The following is a 17,270-nucleotide window of genomic DNA, read 5'->3' as shown; positions in this document are numbered from 1 at the left end:
TGGTGGAAAGGCATTCAACAAGAAACTCGGTCCTGTAGGGACCGCAAGCCTGGGACCACTCTTCCCCCAGAAACCTTGGAGAGAGTTGAACCCTCAACAAGCATCTTCCTTAGGCAAAAGGATGGGTGGAATCTCTTGGGAGTAGATGGTCTCAGAGACAGGCAGCCCTGAGGAAATGCCAACGACTGAAGGACAGGGCCTTTGACAGGCTAGCTAAATGAAAGGCGCTGACATGAAATGGTCACACGAATGGAGGCAAATATACGTGTCCCAGGATAATGTTGCAAGATCCAATCTGGTTTGGTCACCAGGACCAGAGGTTTATTCTTCCAAGCCCATCATCAGGGAACTTCTCTCTCTCTCCAGAAAGTGTGCCCTGAGCTGTTCTATGCATTGTATTTATATAGTGGCTGGTTGTGTGTAGATTTTCGGTTGTTAATTAGGGTGCTGATGGCAGGTTATTAAGTTATTAGTTGTTGTTTCTTTATGCCCTCATGCCCACTGCTCTACATACCTGATAGGCTGACGATAAATCAGCACTCTTATTGACTGGCAAGGGGCCCATTTCTCAGGCTTCAATTATTCGTCTGGCTATTTTTGTCCCTGCTCGGCCAACAATCTTAGTAGCTGTGAGACCTAATGCATGTCCTTGTTCATTGCAACGTGAAGCTACCAATGAGTTCGGGTCTCCTTGTCTAATCACTCGCTGGTGTTCTCACAGTCTGGTTCCTCCCCATCTGTCTTAAATAGTCATAGAGGCAATCCATGCAGAAAATCCAGTAAATTACATTAGAAGTTCCTCCCACCTCCAAATCATCTTTGTAGTACATGAAATGTTCATCTTAGATTAAACTCCCTCCACTCTTTGATGGACTAATGATGCTGGACAGAAGACTCATCCCAGGTTTCACCAAGGAGGAGGCCACACTTTGGACCCTGGACACACCACTGAGAGGTCTGTTCTGGACTTTAAAAATGCTTCAGCCTCTCTTGCCTAGGAAACAGTTCCTGCCTATCTCCTTCAAGGCAATTTGCTTGCTATCTGCAGATCTGCCCCTCGACCACCTCTGTTCCCTCTCTGAAGAGACAACTGACAGCATCCCAGGCTCCTGTCAGAAAGCAGGGGGTCTCCATTCCTCCTCCTGAATAGAGGGGGGCCAGATCCTCCCTTCCTCTCTCGCATGGGCCTCCTTCCCATTGCTTGGCCCGCATCCCCACAGTCATCCAGGTGATGGAAGGCTGACGGTGAGGGTGAAGCAGCATCAGACCTTCAAGAAGCCAATGCAGCTAAGTACGTTTCAAAACACAAGATCCCAAAAAAGTTAAAGTAATATTAGTAGCTGGCTTACATACTTTTGTGTGGTTTTTCTGATTTTGGTTTTTCTTCATCATCGGGGGCATGAGCTAGAAAATGACAGAGTATATTGGGATTAATGTAATATTCCAATGTCATGACTGCCTGCTCTGGAACAACTGTAGGTAGCTTAAAAGTAACATTAAAAGTAAGATATAAAAAGCAAAGCAAAGACAGTTGATGGAAGACCAGTCCTTAATAGAAAAACAAACAAACAAACAACAAAAACAGGAACAACGGGGTTCAACCAGCCATTCTACCCCAAGGCCAAATTTTCAGCAATTTGTGAAACTTAAATAGGATGTCAGCAGTATGGATTTCTGGGTGAGCAGTAATATCATTCCAGGGGGCGGAGCCATCCTTGGGAAGACACACCTCCTGGATCTGTATGGCAGTGCTTGATAGGATCCAGAGCAAACCGACTGTGGCTGACTACACTGGGCAGGTCAAAACATAGAAAGACGTGCGATCCCTGGTGGCTGGGCTCTAAGCCACGAAGAGCTTCATAGGTGATAATCAGCAGCCTGATCTGCAGCCAGAAGGCCACTGACAATCAATGCTGCTCGTGAAGCAATGGGGACATGTACAGGGCCTCCACTGCACACGCTGCTGCATTCTGGATAGTTGTAGCATCTGAGTAGTCTCCCATGGAGCCCCAGGTAAAGCACATTACAGGAGTCCAATTGCAAGGTGAAGAAGGCATCATGGACTGTTCTGAGGAGCCTCCTGGGCCGGGAACAGGTGCAACTGGGATACCAGATTGACCTGTGGAATAACTCTCCTCACCACAGCTTCCACTTCCTCCTTGATCAGGAGCTGGAAGTTCAGGAGGACCTGCCCTCGTGCACCCATCCTGCCTGGGGAAGTGTCACTTCATTAAAGACCAAAGAAGGAATGTCCTTGGGCCCACGGAAGCCAAACCAACAAAGCCACTTGATCTTGTCAGGACTGGGTTTGAGCCTGTTTCTCCCCATCCTGGTTTGCAAAGCCTCCGGTCTGGTCGTGGATCAGGACTTTAAGAATGTCACTTGTCCCCCAGTTCAGATGCACAACTGGGTATGATCAGCATGATGATGATCCCAGAGCCCAAACTGATGGATGACCTCACCCAATGGTTCATCTAGATCAGGGATCTCCAAACGTGGCAACTTTAAGACTTCTGGACTTCAACTCCCAGAATTCTCCAGCCAGAAATCCCACAAGTCTTAAAATTGCCAAGAAGTACCAAGATGGATGCACCACTCTCATTTTGCTCTGCCACAGGACTTCGACATATGGAACCGAACTGCCTCCATTCTGAACCCTGGCCTGAATCCCAACTGAACAGGTCTAGATCATCTATTTCCTTCAGGTCCTCTAGAGTGGAAGCCTGATAGTCCCAAATGCTTTCTGTTCAAAGGGAAGGTTCGAGACTGGATGAAAGTGGTCAAGGATGATGGGGTCCAGCAATTGCCCCTTAAGGAGAGGCACACCACAGACTCCTTCAAGGCTGACGGTACTGTCCCCTCCTGCAGAAAACACCACATTACCCAGACACAGGCCACTTGCTGGGCAGCTGGAACCATCTGAGAGGGTCTAACTAACAGGGGGCTGAGCTGACAGACTGGAGGAGCCCATCTACCTCCCCAGGAGTTACAGAGGCAAACGTGCTCCAGGTAAGTAGAAGGCCATATCATAGGTACCTCATCAGGACCTGTCCAGACCAGGGGTGAAATGTAAAATTTGTTACTACCAGGTCTGTGGGTGTGGCTTGGGGGGGGGTAATGTGACTAGGTGGGTGTGGCCAACTTTTTTTAAAAAAACTTTTCAAAGCATTTTTTCTAATGCTTTGAAAAGCCTTTGCCAATCAGGCAACTCAGCTGGGATCTTCAGAGACTTTTCAAATCATTTTTTTTACCACCTTTTCGGCCAAGAGGTTGCAGAAAAAAAATGGTTTGAAAAGCCTCTGACGATCCCAGTTGAGCCCTGCGATCATCAGAAGCTTTTTTTTTTACTTTTAAAAGTATTTTTTCGTCGGAAGAGGTTGTAGAAAAAAATGCTTTGAAAAGCCTCTGACGATCCCAGCTGAGCCGCACGATCATCAGAAGCTTTTTTTTTTACTTTTAAAAGCATTTTTTCGTCGGAAGAGGTTGTAGAAAAAATGCTTTTAAAAGTAAAAAACAAAAGCCTTTGATGATCGTGCGGCTCAGCTGGGCATGGTGTGGGGGGCACATGGATTTTTGCTACCGGTTCTCCGAACCACCCGCCGCCATCGCTACCGGATCAGGTGATCCGGTCTGAACTGGGAGAATTTCACCCCTGGTCCAGACACTCTGAGCTGATCCAAGCAACTTTATCTGCCAAATATCAGGAATATTTCTCACAACAGCCCTGCAGATCATCCTGTGACTGACTGGATCACCTTGAACAGGGTCAACAGGTGGCTATTGGGAGATGTGATAAGGACAGAGAAATAACACTGTTCTGCCACCACAATTGCCATCATGCAAACTCTTAATATGGGTTATTAAGAGAGCCACTTTGGTCTAGTGGTGAAGACATCAGACCAGAAACCAGGAGACTGTAAGTTCTAGTCCTGCCTTAGGTGAGAAAGCTGGCTGGGTGACCTTGAGCCAGTCACTCTCTCTCAGCTCAACTCACCTTAGAGGATTGATGTTGTGAGAAAACAGGAAGAGAAAGGAGTATCGGGTACGTTCACTGACTTGAGTTATTTGTAAATATAATAAAGGCAGGATATAAACAAACAAACAAACAATTAAATATTCTGGTTTAAACCATAAGATCCGAAACAGTTGCAGTAATAGCATTCTGGCTAAAATGACTGGCTGTTACAAAAGCTTACAAACCTTTGTGTGATTTTTCTTTTTTCTTTTCTTTCACTATCTCTTCTTCACCAGGAACTGGAATTAAAGCATGAGAGAATATGTTTCATTTAGGGTTCAAGGCTGCTCACTCTGGAAACTCTCAGTGGCTTACAAGGAATAACACTGAGAAGTGATGTATATCAGAGAAAAGAAGACAAGGTTGACCAGAAGAACAATCCATAATGAATCTCTCTGGAGATTCTCTCTAATCCAGGTCATGGTTGTCCCAAAGATGCTTTTCCCAAAGGCAACTGGATTTTCTTGGTTTTTTTTAAGTTTTGCTTCTCATCTAAGAAGCTTCTTTGGTTTCCTCCAGCCTTGGTTTCCAAAAACCAAGAAAGTCCAGTTGCCTTTTGGAAAATCACCTTTGGGAAACCATAACCGAGAAAGCCAAAAAAGGGGAGAAAACCCAGAAATATTCATCTGGACATCCTACCCCCCAAGGCCAGATTTTCAGAAACATGTGAAGCATCAATAAAGTGCCAGCAATATGGATGACCCTGCTTAGTTGACAAGACCCAGAGCATCCAGGCAGGCTGAAACATAGGGAGATGTCCAATTTCCAGCGGCTGTTCGGACGCAGGCCGTGAGGAGATAACCAGCATCGTGAATTACACCCAGAAGCCAACTGGCAACTAGCACAACTTGTGAAGTGAGGGAGACACATGAACACACTATGATACATCCAGTACAGCCTGCAACGCTACATTCTGGATCAGCTGTAGCATAACAAGTTTTCCAACGCAGCTGTAAAAGTAACAGAGGGATCGAATCAAGATCACCTGAAGTGTTGGTTTAAAAAAAAGTTAAAGCTTTCCCCTGTCCAGTCGTGTCCAACTCGAGGGAGCGATGCTCATCTCTGTTTCTTGGCCAAGGGAACCAATGTTGTCATTTTCTGTGGCCAGGTGGCCAGCAAGGCTATACGCCAGAGGTGCAGGGGACGCTGTTACCTTCCCACTGAAGTGGTACCTATTAATCTCTCAAATTTGCATGCTTTCAACCTGCTAGGTGGGCAGCAGTCAGGTCAAGGAATAGGAGCTCTCCCCATTGCACTGCGCTCAGGTTTCAAACCGAGACTCTCAGCTTTCCAGCTGACAAGCGCAGCCTTTTTAACCCCTGGGCCATTGTGCCCCACGTAAGCGTTAGTAACACTTTGTAATGCTTGGTAAGGCCATGCTTGGAATGTTGCATCCAGTTTTGGCCTTCACGGTTTTTAAAAGATGTTGAGACTCTAGAAAGGGTGCAGAGAAGAGCCACAAAGACGACTAGGGGACTGGAGGCCAAAACAAATGAAGAACGGTTGCAGGAATTGGGCATATCTAGTTTAACAAAGAGAAGGAGTAGGTGTGACATGATAGCAATATCCAATATCTGAGGGGCTGCCACAAAGACGAGGAGATCAAACTATTCTCCAAAGCATTTGAGGGCAGGACAAGAAGCAATGGATGGAAAGTAATCAAGGAGAGAAGCAACCTGGAACTAAGGAGGAGTTTTCTCACAGTGAGAACAATTAATCAGTGGAATGGCTCTGGAAGTTGTGGTTGCTCCAATATTGAAGGTTTTTAAGAAGAGATTGGACAGCCACTTGTCTGGAATGGTCTAGGGTCTCCTGCTTGGCCAGGGAGGTTGGCCAAGAAGACCTCCAAGGTTCCTTCCAACTCTGTTATTCTGTAAATTCCAGGGCAGCCTCATGTAAATCACACTAGAGTAGTCCAATTGGAAGGCAAACAAGGCATCAGTGACAACTTGAGTGGTCTCCTGGTCCTGGAACAGATGCGCCTGGCACATCTGTAGAAAGACTCTCCTGGCCAAACTTCCCCTGTCCTAGGATGGAAGGAGCACAAACTCGGAATCCAGGAGGACCAACGTTTCTCACGCCTCGCAAACTCTTTAAAGACCAAAGATGGAATTTCTCTAGAGTTGGGGGGGAGGGGCAAAGAAACCCATTGGACCTGAACGTTGATGTGATTGTTAGAATTTTTTAACTTGCTTTTCTGTAGGAATTCTCATCTTTCTCTAAAAGATCCACAATATTTATCCCGTTCACCGAGAACTGCTTCCCAGCAGCTCCCTCCTGATACTCAGTACTCTTACATTGTATGCTACACCAATAAGACTATTTTATTTAACACTTATTCAGTGTATATGTCGCCCATCTTGTGGCTTGCATATCATCTTGGCTGGCCTGCTAGAGCTTACGTACTTGGTGGTGGTCGATGTTTCTTTGCTTCATGAGGTTTCTTTGGGCCTACAAAAATGAGAGAATTTTGTTCTACATTCAGTTTTAAAGTCTTCGTTACTAATATCTTTAAAAAAACCATTGGCCCCAAAGAAATGGTAATTGGTGAAAACCCGTTCTCCAATTGCATAACATAGAAGCTGATGCGGGATCCAATCCAGGTTTGGATTCTTTTCATCTTGCTGAGAGTTTAGAGGTGGATTGGTTTCCAGCGGATATTCCACCCAACAGGGAGACCCCTCGTGCAAGTCATCCCTTTCAGAATGAACAAAATTATAAAAAATGCAGAAACCGAATCAAAATAAGCCAAATGCAGCTAGAAACATTAGGAGAAATGAATACAGAAAATATAAATGTACAGGTAGTCCTTCACTTACGACTACAATTGAGTCCAGAATTTCTGTCGCCAAGTGAGACAGTTGTTACGTGAATGTTGCCCTGTTTTATGACCTTTCTTGTCACAGCTGTTAAATGAATCGCTCTAGTTGTTAAGTTAGCAATCTGGTTGTTAAAGGAATCTGGTTTCCTCATTGACTTTACTTGCCAGAAGGTCGTAAAAGGGGATCGCGTGACTGCTGGACACCGCAACGGTCATAAATATGACTCAGTTGCCAAGCATCTGAATTTTGATCACGTGACCATAGGGATGCTGCAAGGGTCGTAAGTGTGAAAAATGGTCCTATGTCACTTTTTGCAGTGCCATTGAAACAGTCGCTGAATGAGCTGTTGTAAGTCGAGGACTACCTGTAATGTAAGAGATCTCAGGTTTCTTCCTGGCCTTCTGTTATCTACTAAGGCCAATGGTCTTCGTTTGCATCTTGCAAACAATGGTCTGATAAAACTTACAACAGGCCACTGTGAACTGCAACCTTCCTTATGTGCTCATTGCACAATGAGTGGCATGCTTATAGCTCTCGCCTATAGGCAGGAATTTTACCAGACTAAAGCAGCCTTTGCTGTTCAGTCACTAAGTTGTGCCTGACACTTTCCATCCCCATGGACCACAGCAAGTCACACACACACACACACACACACACACACACACACCTATCCTCCACTGTCTCCTGGAGTTTGTCCAAATGTGGGTCCATTGCATCAATGACCCTATCTAACCACCTCATCCTCTGCCATCCCCTTCCTCTTTGGTCTTCCCAACATCAGGGTCCTTTCCAAGGAGCCCTTTCTTCTCATTTGGTGGCCAAAGTATTTGAGCTTCTGCTTCAGGATCTGGCCTTCCAAAGGACACTCAGGGTTGACTTCTTTTAGGATCGACTGATCCTAAATCAGATCTTTTGGATCTCCTTGCAGTCCAAGGGACTCTCAAGAGTCTTCTCCAACACCACATTTTCAAAGCATCAATTGTTCACCCCATTCTATGAAAAGGGGGCTCCCAGTTGAACAGAAAGCCCATCTAAAGGTCAAGGTTTCTCCCTCTCCAGACTTTCCCTCTCTAGGTGTGGTGTTCATCTCCGTTTCTTAGCTAAGGGAGCCAGCATTGTCCAAAGACCCTTTCCGTGGTCATGTGGCCAGCATGACTATATGCCGAGGTGCACAGGACTCTGTTACCTTCCCACCAATAGTGGTACTTATTTATCTACTCGCATTTGTCTGCTTTCAAACTGCTAGGTGGGCAGGAGCTGCAGCGACTAACGAGAGCTCACCCCAACGTGCGATGCTTGGGTCTCGAACCCAGGCTGTTGGCTTTGCAACTGACATCTTTAACAGCTGTGCCAATGTGACCCCATCAGAACTAAACTGTTGTTAATAGTATTCTGCGTAGGATAGAAGGTGAGCTGCAAATGCTTACATACCTTCTTCATGTCGTTCATGTTTTTTCTTTTCATGAGCTTCTTTCTTTGAGCCTATGAGAAGGCAAAATGCTTGTTTACATCCAGTTTAAGTATTACAGTGAGCTGGTGTTGGAGTTTCCAGGGGGTTTTCTATCCTTGATTCAAAATATTCCTACATGAGCACCTCACATGCTAATCCCTTTCGAGGTAGCCAACATTATTATATACACAGAAAAGAAACAAGAAATAGAAGAGCAAAAACAGCTATGTTGTTGTAAGTATTTGGATTATCTGAATTCAGTAACCTGAGATAGACCTGAAGGGAGAGGAAAACTGGGAAAATGAAAGACGTAAACAAGAACTAGATCAAAAAAAGGGGGAAACAAAGCAAGGAAAATAACATACAACCAGGAATTGAAAGTATGTCAAGGTGGGAGCCAATCTTATTTCTACAGGGATAATGGTCCACAGGGAAGAAGCCACCATGGAGAAGGCCTTTCTTCTTGGTCCCACTAGATGGACCTCCTTAAGAGAGGGGACCCATAAATGGCTTGCGCCCCCCCCCCGCCCACTCTGGTGGGTCAGGTGGATATAACTAGAAAAAGGTTCAAACAATTGATCTTCCTCCCTTCCTCTCAATTTTCTTCCTCCCTCCCTCTTTTCCCTCCCTCTCCATTTCCTCCCTTCCTACCCCCTCCCCTTCCTCCTCCCCTCCCTTCCTTCTTCCTCCCTCCCTCCCTCCTTCCTTCCTTCCTCTCTCCCTCCCTCCCTCTATAACGCTACATCACTCATTGTAATTTACAAATACAACATGGTACAAAAATACAAAATGTTTAGGTATAAAATCATATTCAACCTAAAAGTAAAAGAAACATGAATAATATCTGTTCTTCATGTGTTCCATCATGCCAGATACTTAACAGCTCCCTGAAACCCTGTTTGGAATAGCAGCGTTTTTAAAACTTTCTTAAATTGCAAGGAGAATGCAAATCTGATTTCTGTTGGAAGAGCAGAAGAGCACAAGAAGAGCACACCAGATTAAACCATAAGGTCCCAATTAGTTAAAGGAGTAATATTAAATTACACACCAAATTAAATGCTTGGCTATAAAAGCGTACGTACCTTCTCCTTTCTCCTCACCATGGTGTTTCTTTGAATCTGGAAAATGACAGAATTGCATTTTTACATCCGGCCTAAAGCCATCATTTCCAATGCGTTACTAGGACTCTACAAGGCGCATGCCCCTAAATAAATATGGATAATGAAACAGCCATTCTCTGCTTGCATTGAGGACAAGGTGATGCATTGCAACTCTCCCTCAGGCTGGCCCCACAGAAGCTTCTTCTCTCCTCTCCCTCAGGCTTGCCCCACAGAAGCCTCTCCTGTCCTCTCCCCTTCTATCATCTCCTATCCTATCCCCTTCTCTCCCTCAGGCTTTCTAGCTCCTTCTCTCCATGAGGCTTGCCCCACAGAAGCCTGTCCTATGGTATCCCGTTCTCTCCAGAGTTATTTTCAAGTTGGGAGGGGAAGTAGAAGGTCTAACTAATTAGCATCAGAGCGTGTTATGATAACATAGGAAATACTAATGCTCTGATGGTCATTTTGAAAAATCCTTTCCTACTGAGCACCTAGAAGCCAAGAGGAACATACGTGGCAAATTTCAAGTTTGTAGGCTTTACGGTTCTGGAGATTTCATGATTAATGCGTGAGTGGTTTTTGCTTTTATATATATAGATATAAAGATATTTTATCAGAAAAGGGGGAATTGAAAATGAAACAAGAACTAGTAGAACAAGCGATTGTTATGGAGTAGTATACACAACTGCAAATACAATCGAGATATGAAAAAGATGCAAAGTTATATGGTTTTTACTTGGAGATGACAGAATTGGATGAGATACTCATAGGAACAGATGAGAAAATGATTTTAAAATTCTATAGTTATTTACTTGGAGTTAAATTAGAAGAACAACAAGTAAAAGAAACAATGATAGCATGGGCAAATTTTTTTGGATATACAATAGAATTAGATAAATGGCAGCATTTATAGGGAAAGAAATTACAAATTAACAATGGCTACAGCATATAAAGAGAATTTGTATAAAATGTTTTATAGGTGGCACATGTCACTGGAAAGATTGGCAAAAATGTTCAATGATAAATCAGCTAAATGTTGGAAATGCCACCAGACATCGGGATCGTACTATCACATGTGGTGGACATGTCCAGAAGTGAGAAATTATTGGGCAAAAATTTGAATATGGCTAGAGAAAATGATATAGCAACACATTGATCTTAAACCGAAGCTGTTCCTGTTGGGTATCTTACTGGAGAAATTCAGTAAAGAAAATTCATAGTTGATTATACATGTAATAACGGCAGCAACAATGGTATTTGCACAAAATTGGAAAGCAGAAAAAATTCCTACAAAGGGAGAGCTAATTAAGAAAATATTAGAATGTGCAGAAATCAGAAATTAACATTAGCAATTAGGGGAAGGAAGAATCGGAGTATTACAACATATGGGGGCAATAATAAGAAACATGAGGAAAACATGTAATACATTAAATTTAAATGTAAGAAGAAAGATAAATATGTACTAAGAAAATGATGCTAAATGTTGAATATGACGACACAAAAAAATTTGTACCTAGATGTTACACTGATTGATTAATAGTGAATTGTTTGTTTAAAAATAAAAATAAAAATAAAAAATGTAATTAAAAAAAAGAGAAGCCTTTTCTTCTTGGTCCCACTAAATGGACCTCCTTAAGAGAGGGGACCCATAAATGCCTTGCGCCCCCCCCCCCCGCCCACTCTGGTGGGTCAGGTGGATATAACTAGAAAAAGGTTCAAACAATTGATCTTCCTCCCTTCCTCTCCATTTTCTTCCTCCCTCCCTCTTTTCCCTCCCTCTCCATTTCCTCCCTTCCTACCCCCTCCCCTTCCTCCTCCCCTCCCTTCCTTCTTCCTCCCTCCCTCCTTCCTTTCCTCTCTCCCTCCCTCCCTCTATAACGCTACATCACTCATTGTAATTTACAAATACAACATGGTACAAAAATACAAAATGTTTAGATATAAAATCATATTCAACCTAAAAGTAAAAGAAACATGAATAATATCTGTTCTTCATGTGTTCCATCATGCCAGATACTTAACAGCTCCCTGAAACCCTGTTTGGAATAGCAGCGTTTTTAAAACTTTCTTAAATTGCAAGGAGAATGCAAATCTGATTTCTGTTGGAAGAGCAGAAGAGCACAAGAAGAGCACACCAGATTAAACCATAAGGTCCCAATTAGTTAAAGGAGTAATATTAAATTACACACCAAATTAAATGCTTGGCTATAAAAGCGTACGTACCTTCGCCTTTCTCCTCACCATGGTGTTTCTTTGAATCTGGAAAATGACAGAATTGCATTTTTACATCTGGCCTAAAGCCATCATTTCCAATGCGTTACTAGGACTCTACAAGGCGCATGCCCCTAAATAAATATGGATAATGAAACAGCCATTCTCTGCTTGCATTGAGGACAAGGTGATGCATTGCAACTCTCCCTCAGGCTGGCCCCATAGACCCTCTCCCCTTCTCTCCCTCAGGCTTGCCCCACAGAAGCCTCTCTTATCCTCTCCCCTTCTCTCCCTCAGGCTGGCCTCACAGAAGCCTCTCCTGTCCTCTCCCCTTCTATCGTCTCCTATCCTATCCCCTTCTCTCCCTCAGGCTTTCTAGCTCCTTCTCTCCATGAGGCTTGCCCCACAGAAGCCTGTCCTATGGTATCCCGTTCTCTCCAGAGTTATTTTCAAGTTGGGAGGGGAAGTAGAAGGTCTAACTAATTAGCATCAGAGCGTGTTATAATAACATAGGAAATGTTCTGATGGTCATTTCGAAAAATCCTTTCCTGGTGAGCACCTAGAAGCCAAGAGGAACATACATGGCAAATTTCAAGTTTGTAGGCTTTACGGTTCTGGAGATTTCATGATTAATGCGTGAGTGGTTTTCGCTTTTATATATAGAGATATTTATTGATTTATTGATTTGATTTGATTTTTATACCGCCCTTCTCCAACAGGATTCAGGGCAGTGAACAGCCGAGATAAAACATAACATATAAAATTTAAAAGCAGTTTAAAAGACATTAAATAATTTCGGCCCTCAATTTAAAACAACCCAGTTAAAACCAATTTCAAATTAAAACCGAAAGGGTGGGATCAAGCCAGCCCGGCTAGATGAAATAGATGTGTTTTCAGGGCCCAATGAAAAATCCAGAGGTCTGGTATCGTGTGTATCTCTGGGGGTAGGTCGTTCCAGAGGGCAGGTGCCGCCACAGAGAAGGCTCTCCCCCTGGGGGTCGCCAGCCGACATTGTCTGGCCGACGGCACCCTGAGGAGGCCCTCTCTGTGCGAGCGAACTGGCCGGTGGGAGGCTATTGGCGGCAGAAGGCAAATTATCTCTGTGCATGTCCAAGATGGCCGCTCTCAGCTGAGCTATAAAGATATAAGATATTTTATCATAAAAGGGGGAAATGAAAATGAAACCAGAACTAGTAGAACAAGCGATTGTTATGGAGTAGTATACACAACTGCAAATACAATCGAGATATGAAAAAGATGCAAAGTTATATGTTTTTTACTTGGAGATGACAGAATTGGATGAGATACTCACAGGAACAGATGAGAAAATGATTTTAAAATTCTATAGTTATTTACTTGGAGTTAAATTAGAAGATCAACAAGTAAAAGAAACAATGATAGCATGGGCAAAAATTTTTTGGATATACAATAGAATTAGATAAATGGCAGCAATTATGGGAAAGAAATTACAAATTAACAATGGCTACAGCATATAAAGAGAACTTGTATAAAATGTTTTATAGGTGGCACATGTCACTGGAAAGATTGGCAAAAATGTTCAATGATAAATTAGCTAAATGTTGGAAATGCCACCAGACATCGGGATCGTACTATCACATGTGGTGGACATGTCCAGAAGTGAGAAATTATTGGGCAAAAATTTGAATATGGCTAGAGAAAATGATATAGCAACACATTGATCTTAAACCGAAGCTGTTCCTGTTGGGTATCTTACCGGAGAAATTCAGTAAAGAAAATACATAGTTGATTATACATGTAATAACGGCAGCAACAATGCTTTGCACAAAATTGGAAAGCAGAAAAAATTCCTACAAAGGGAGAGCTAATTAAGAAAATATTAGAATGTGCAGAAATCAGAAATTAACATTAGCAATTAGGGGAAGGAAGAATCGGAGTATTACAACATATGGGGGCAATAATAAGAAACATGAGGAAAACATGTAATACATTAAATTTAAATGTAAGAAGAAAGATAAATATGTACTAAGAAAATGATGCTAAATGTTGAATATGACGACACAAAAAAATTTGTACCTAGATGTTACACTGATTGATTAATAGTGAATTGTTTGTTTAAAAATAAAAATAAAAATAAAAAATGTAATTAAAAAAAAGAGAAGCCTTTTCTTCTTGGTCCCACTAAATGGACCTCCTTAAGAGAGGGGACCCATAAATGCCTTGCGCCCCCCCCCGCCCACTCTGGTGGGTCAGGTGGATATAACTAGAAAAAGGTTCAAACAATTGATCTTCCTCCCTTCCTCTCCATTTTCTTCCTCCCTCCCTCTTTTCCCTCCCTCTCCATTTCCTCCCTTCCTACCCCCTCCCCTTCCTCCTTCCTTCCTCCCTCCCTCCTTCCTTCCTTCCTCTCTCCCTCCCTCCCTCTATAACGCTACATCACTCATTGTAATTTACAAATACAACATGGTACAAAAATACACAATGTTTAGGTATAAAATCATATTCAACCTAAAAGTATAAGAAACATGAATAATATCTGTTCCTCATGTGTTCCATCATGACAGGTACTTAACAGCTCCCTGAAACCCTGTTTGGAATAGCAGCGTTTTTAAAACTTTCTTAAATTGCAAGGAGAATGCAAATCTGATTTCTGTTGGAAGAGCAGAAGAGCACAAGAAGAGCACACCAGATTAAACCATAAGGTCCCAATTAGTTAAAGGAGTAATATTAAATTACACACCAAATTAAATGCTTGGCTATAAAAGCGTACGTACCTTCGCCTTTCTCCTCACCATGGTGTTTCTTTGAATCTGGAAAATGACAGAATTGCATTTTTACATCCGGCCTAAAGCCATCATTTCCAATGCGTTACTAGGACTCTACAAGGCGCATGCCCCTAAATAAATATGGATAATGAAACAGCCATTCTCTGCTTCCATTGAGGACAAAAAGAGCCCTGGTAGCGCAGCAGACTAAAGCACTGTTATTAACATCAGCTGCCTGCAATTACTGCAAGTTCAAATCTCACCAAGGTTGACTCAGCCTTCCATCCTTTCTAAGGTAGGTAAAATGAGGACCCAGATTGTGGGGGCAATAAGCTGACTTTGTATAAATATACAAAAGTATGAAGGCTATTGCTTAATGCATTGTAAGCCGCCCTGAGTCTTCGGAGAAGGGCGGCATATAAATCAAATAATAATTTTAAAAAAAGGTGATGCATTGCAACTATGTGATGGACGCAACCTTTTCAATTGCTGGTCTACTAATTTTGGACTCCTCCCAGGATGTAAGGTGGACATCTGCTATTTAGTGAATAAGACACTATCACAGTCTCTCACAACATTCTCTGCAGGCTGCCTTGGGCAGGGAGATTTGATTTGGAATAAGAGATGTCCAAAGTATCTAGCCAAAACCATCACCTTGAGAGGTGAGAAACAGCACCTAGAAGCAGATCAGCAACTAGCTCAGCTCCCACAGCACCATTGCTTGAAGATAGAATCACAATCTCAGTGTGGGTATGTATGCTCCGGGATGACCAGTGGCCAGTCTTGTGACTAGAACTCTGGAATATGGGACTGGCCAGGCAGCTCTGGGTCTTGCAGGCGTTTCTTTCAGTCCTTGTTGGTGCTCCGTGTATCTCAGTCTCTCTGGAGATGTGCAACTTCCTCTCAGCTTTGAGACACTGGCCCAACCCGGCCATTTCTCTCCGCTGCTACTGTTGGTGCCTCTGTGGCCTGCCCACTGCTCTTACAGCAAAGTTAAATTTAGTGGGCCTCACAATGGGGGAGACAGCATCCCCTTCTCCTCCTGGAGCACATTACAATGCGGAGCATCGCTTGCAGCTGGGTCGGGTGAGTGTCTTGGGGCGGACAGCAGGTTGTGCATCTTCCCGAATGACCGAGGTGCGTCCAGCACCAACAAAGGCTGAAGAAACTCCCGTGAGACCCAGAGAGCACCAGAGAATTAGAATGAGAGAGAGAGATCAGAGACAGGGTGACAGACAGTGGTGGGATTCAGGCAGTTTGCACCACTTCGGGAGAACTGGTTGTTATGGCAAACTGGTTGTTGGAAGAAATCATTAGGGCAAAGAACCAGTTGTTAAATTACTTGAATCCCACCACTGGTGACAGAGAGAGAGAGAGAGACAGAGAGAGAGGGGGGAGAGATGAGAGAGAGAAGGATGAGAGAGACAGACAGAGAGGGGGAGAGAGACATATGAGAGAGAAAGATGAGAGAGAAAAAAGATGAGAGAGACAGACAGAGAGGGGAGAGAGAGAAATGAGAGAGAGAAAAAGATGAGAAAGAAAGAAAGATGAGAGAGAAAGATGCTTTGTTTTCTGTGGGAAACAGGTCCAAATGGCTCTTTGAGTATTTAAGGTTGCAGAAACAGATGGCCAAATTAAGTGCCTGAAGGACCCCATTCTGTCACTGGAAGTCCAGGCACTTCAGTGAGCAGCGCAGTGGATTCGTATTAGTGGTCCATGAGATTTAAAATTATGAATTTAGTGGTCCCTGAGGTCCAAAAGTTTGGTGACCCCTGCACCAGAGTGCTTTCTGGTAGGAAATTAATCAGTTTGGGAAGTAATTAATTTATAGATGAAGGGTGATTTCCTCTGTTGCAAAGATAAGACTGTTTGTTGTGAGTTCAATCTTCTTTTTAGATTAGAAAAACAAAACAAAAGAGATTTTGATTTAAATATTTAAGAACTATTTGCAAAAAGTTTAAAAGAAGATGTAAGAAAGTTTTAAACGGGAAGAGGAACAGACTTTTTTCTTATTTTTCTGTTTTCTATTTTTTCTTCTTTTAACCTTTGATGAAAGTGTTTTGGTATAATTTTGCACTAAGCCAGTTAAAGAGTCTAGTTGTAGTGGGAATGTTTATTTTTCCTTAAAGAGTATGTGAAGTTAGCTGAATTTGCATAAGGTAAAGAATCAGACTATGATGTTTACTTGCCATGGAGACTGTTGTTGCTGCAGTAACCAGGATCTACTAATAAGGAAAAGAAAGAGAGTGTGGATTGTCTTTCTTTTTGCCTTTGAGATGTTATTTTTGGATTAGATATGGCTACTGGAAAAATGGCAAAAGAAGGCTGAAGGAGGGCCAGCATGCAGAAAAAATAATTACACAGTATGTGCTTCAGAAATATTTTGAACAGATGGGAAATGAATTTGACCAGATGGGGAATAAAATGGGTTGTTTTGGAACAAAAAAGAATGGATGCAAAAATACATAAATTGGATAATCTGGCTTTACTGTAATGGAGAGAGAAAAAATTCTTTAGAGCTGCTCCTGATGCTCTAGAGGAAAACGTTACGGTAGAGAGCAGCATTTTGGGGTAAATGTTTTGGATGTGAAGAAGGGACATATGGAGGCAGAAACTGATAAGATTTATAGAAAAATATCCTGATTTGCCAGAATTAGGAATCTCCCCAGGGATATTTTGGGGCATTTTTTTTTAAAGATGAGGAAGGGCTGCATCATCATTTTAACGCAAGATTGAAAATGGATAATATTGACATAATTGTTCTGAAAGAGATTCCTATTAGAATTCTGCGTCAGAGAAAAGAATAATTGTTGTTTATTTCTTTATTAAACTTGCATGCTGTTAAATGGGTTTTAAGATAAAATATTTGGCAAAACTATAAAAAATATGAATGCTGTGATATTTGAAAATAATTAAGGTAAGAGATGGAAT

The 17,270-nt window shown here is 42.6% G+C and overlaps 2 protein-coding genes across 15 annotated transcripts in view; one reads left to right on the top strand and one right to left on the bottom strand.

The window, feature by feature from the left end:
- The window catches only part of LOC132709238 (uncharacterized), a 124,618-nt gene that overhangs the window by 68,037 nt on the left and 39,311 nt on the right, over nucleotides 1-17,270 (top strand). The window lies entirely within an intron of this gene.
- LOC132711969 (uncharacterized) overlaps nucleotides 1-17,270 on the bottom strand; it is a 44,894-nt gene that overhangs the window by 18,970 nt on the left and 8,654 nt on the right. For 11 of the 14 annotated variants that reach the window (XM_087874760.1, XM_087874769.1, XM_087874763.1 and 8 more), the window contains exons 3-9: nucleotides 14,349-14,384; nucleotides 11,608-11,643; nucleotides 9,370-9,405; nucleotides 8,269-8,319; nucleotides 6,422-6,466; nucleotides 4,201-4,254; nucleotides 1,354-1,404 (exon numbers count right to left, since the gene is read on the bottom strand). In XM_087874760.1, the coding sequence (XP_087730886.1) occupies nucleotides 1,354-1,404; nucleotides 4,201-4,254; nucleotides 6,422-6,466; nucleotides 8,269-8,319; nucleotides 9,370-9,405; nucleotides 11,608-11,643; nucleotides 14,349-14,384 (309 nt within the window). The remainder of the gene's footprint in view (nucleotides 1-1,353; nucleotides 1,405-4,200; nucleotides 4,255-6,421; nucleotides 6,467-8,268; nucleotides 8,320-9,369; nucleotides 9,406-11,607; nucleotides 11,644-14,348; nucleotides 14,385-17,270) is intronic. The other 3 variants (XM_087874767.1, XM_087874773.1, XM_087874766.1) reach the window with 2 other exon arrangements.

Source organism: Pantherophis guttatus, chromosome 8 (assembly GCF_059756535.1).
Source record: "Pantherophis guttatus breed Tessera chromosome 8, ASM5975653v1, whole genome shotgun sequence".
NCBI classification, from domain to species: Eukaryota; Metazoa; Chordata; class Lepidosauria; order Squamata; family Colubridae; genus Pantherophis; species Pantherophis guttatus.
The sequence above is the reverse complement of the archived record's forward strand: the minus strand, read 5'-3'. Positions and strand labels throughout refer to the sequence as shown.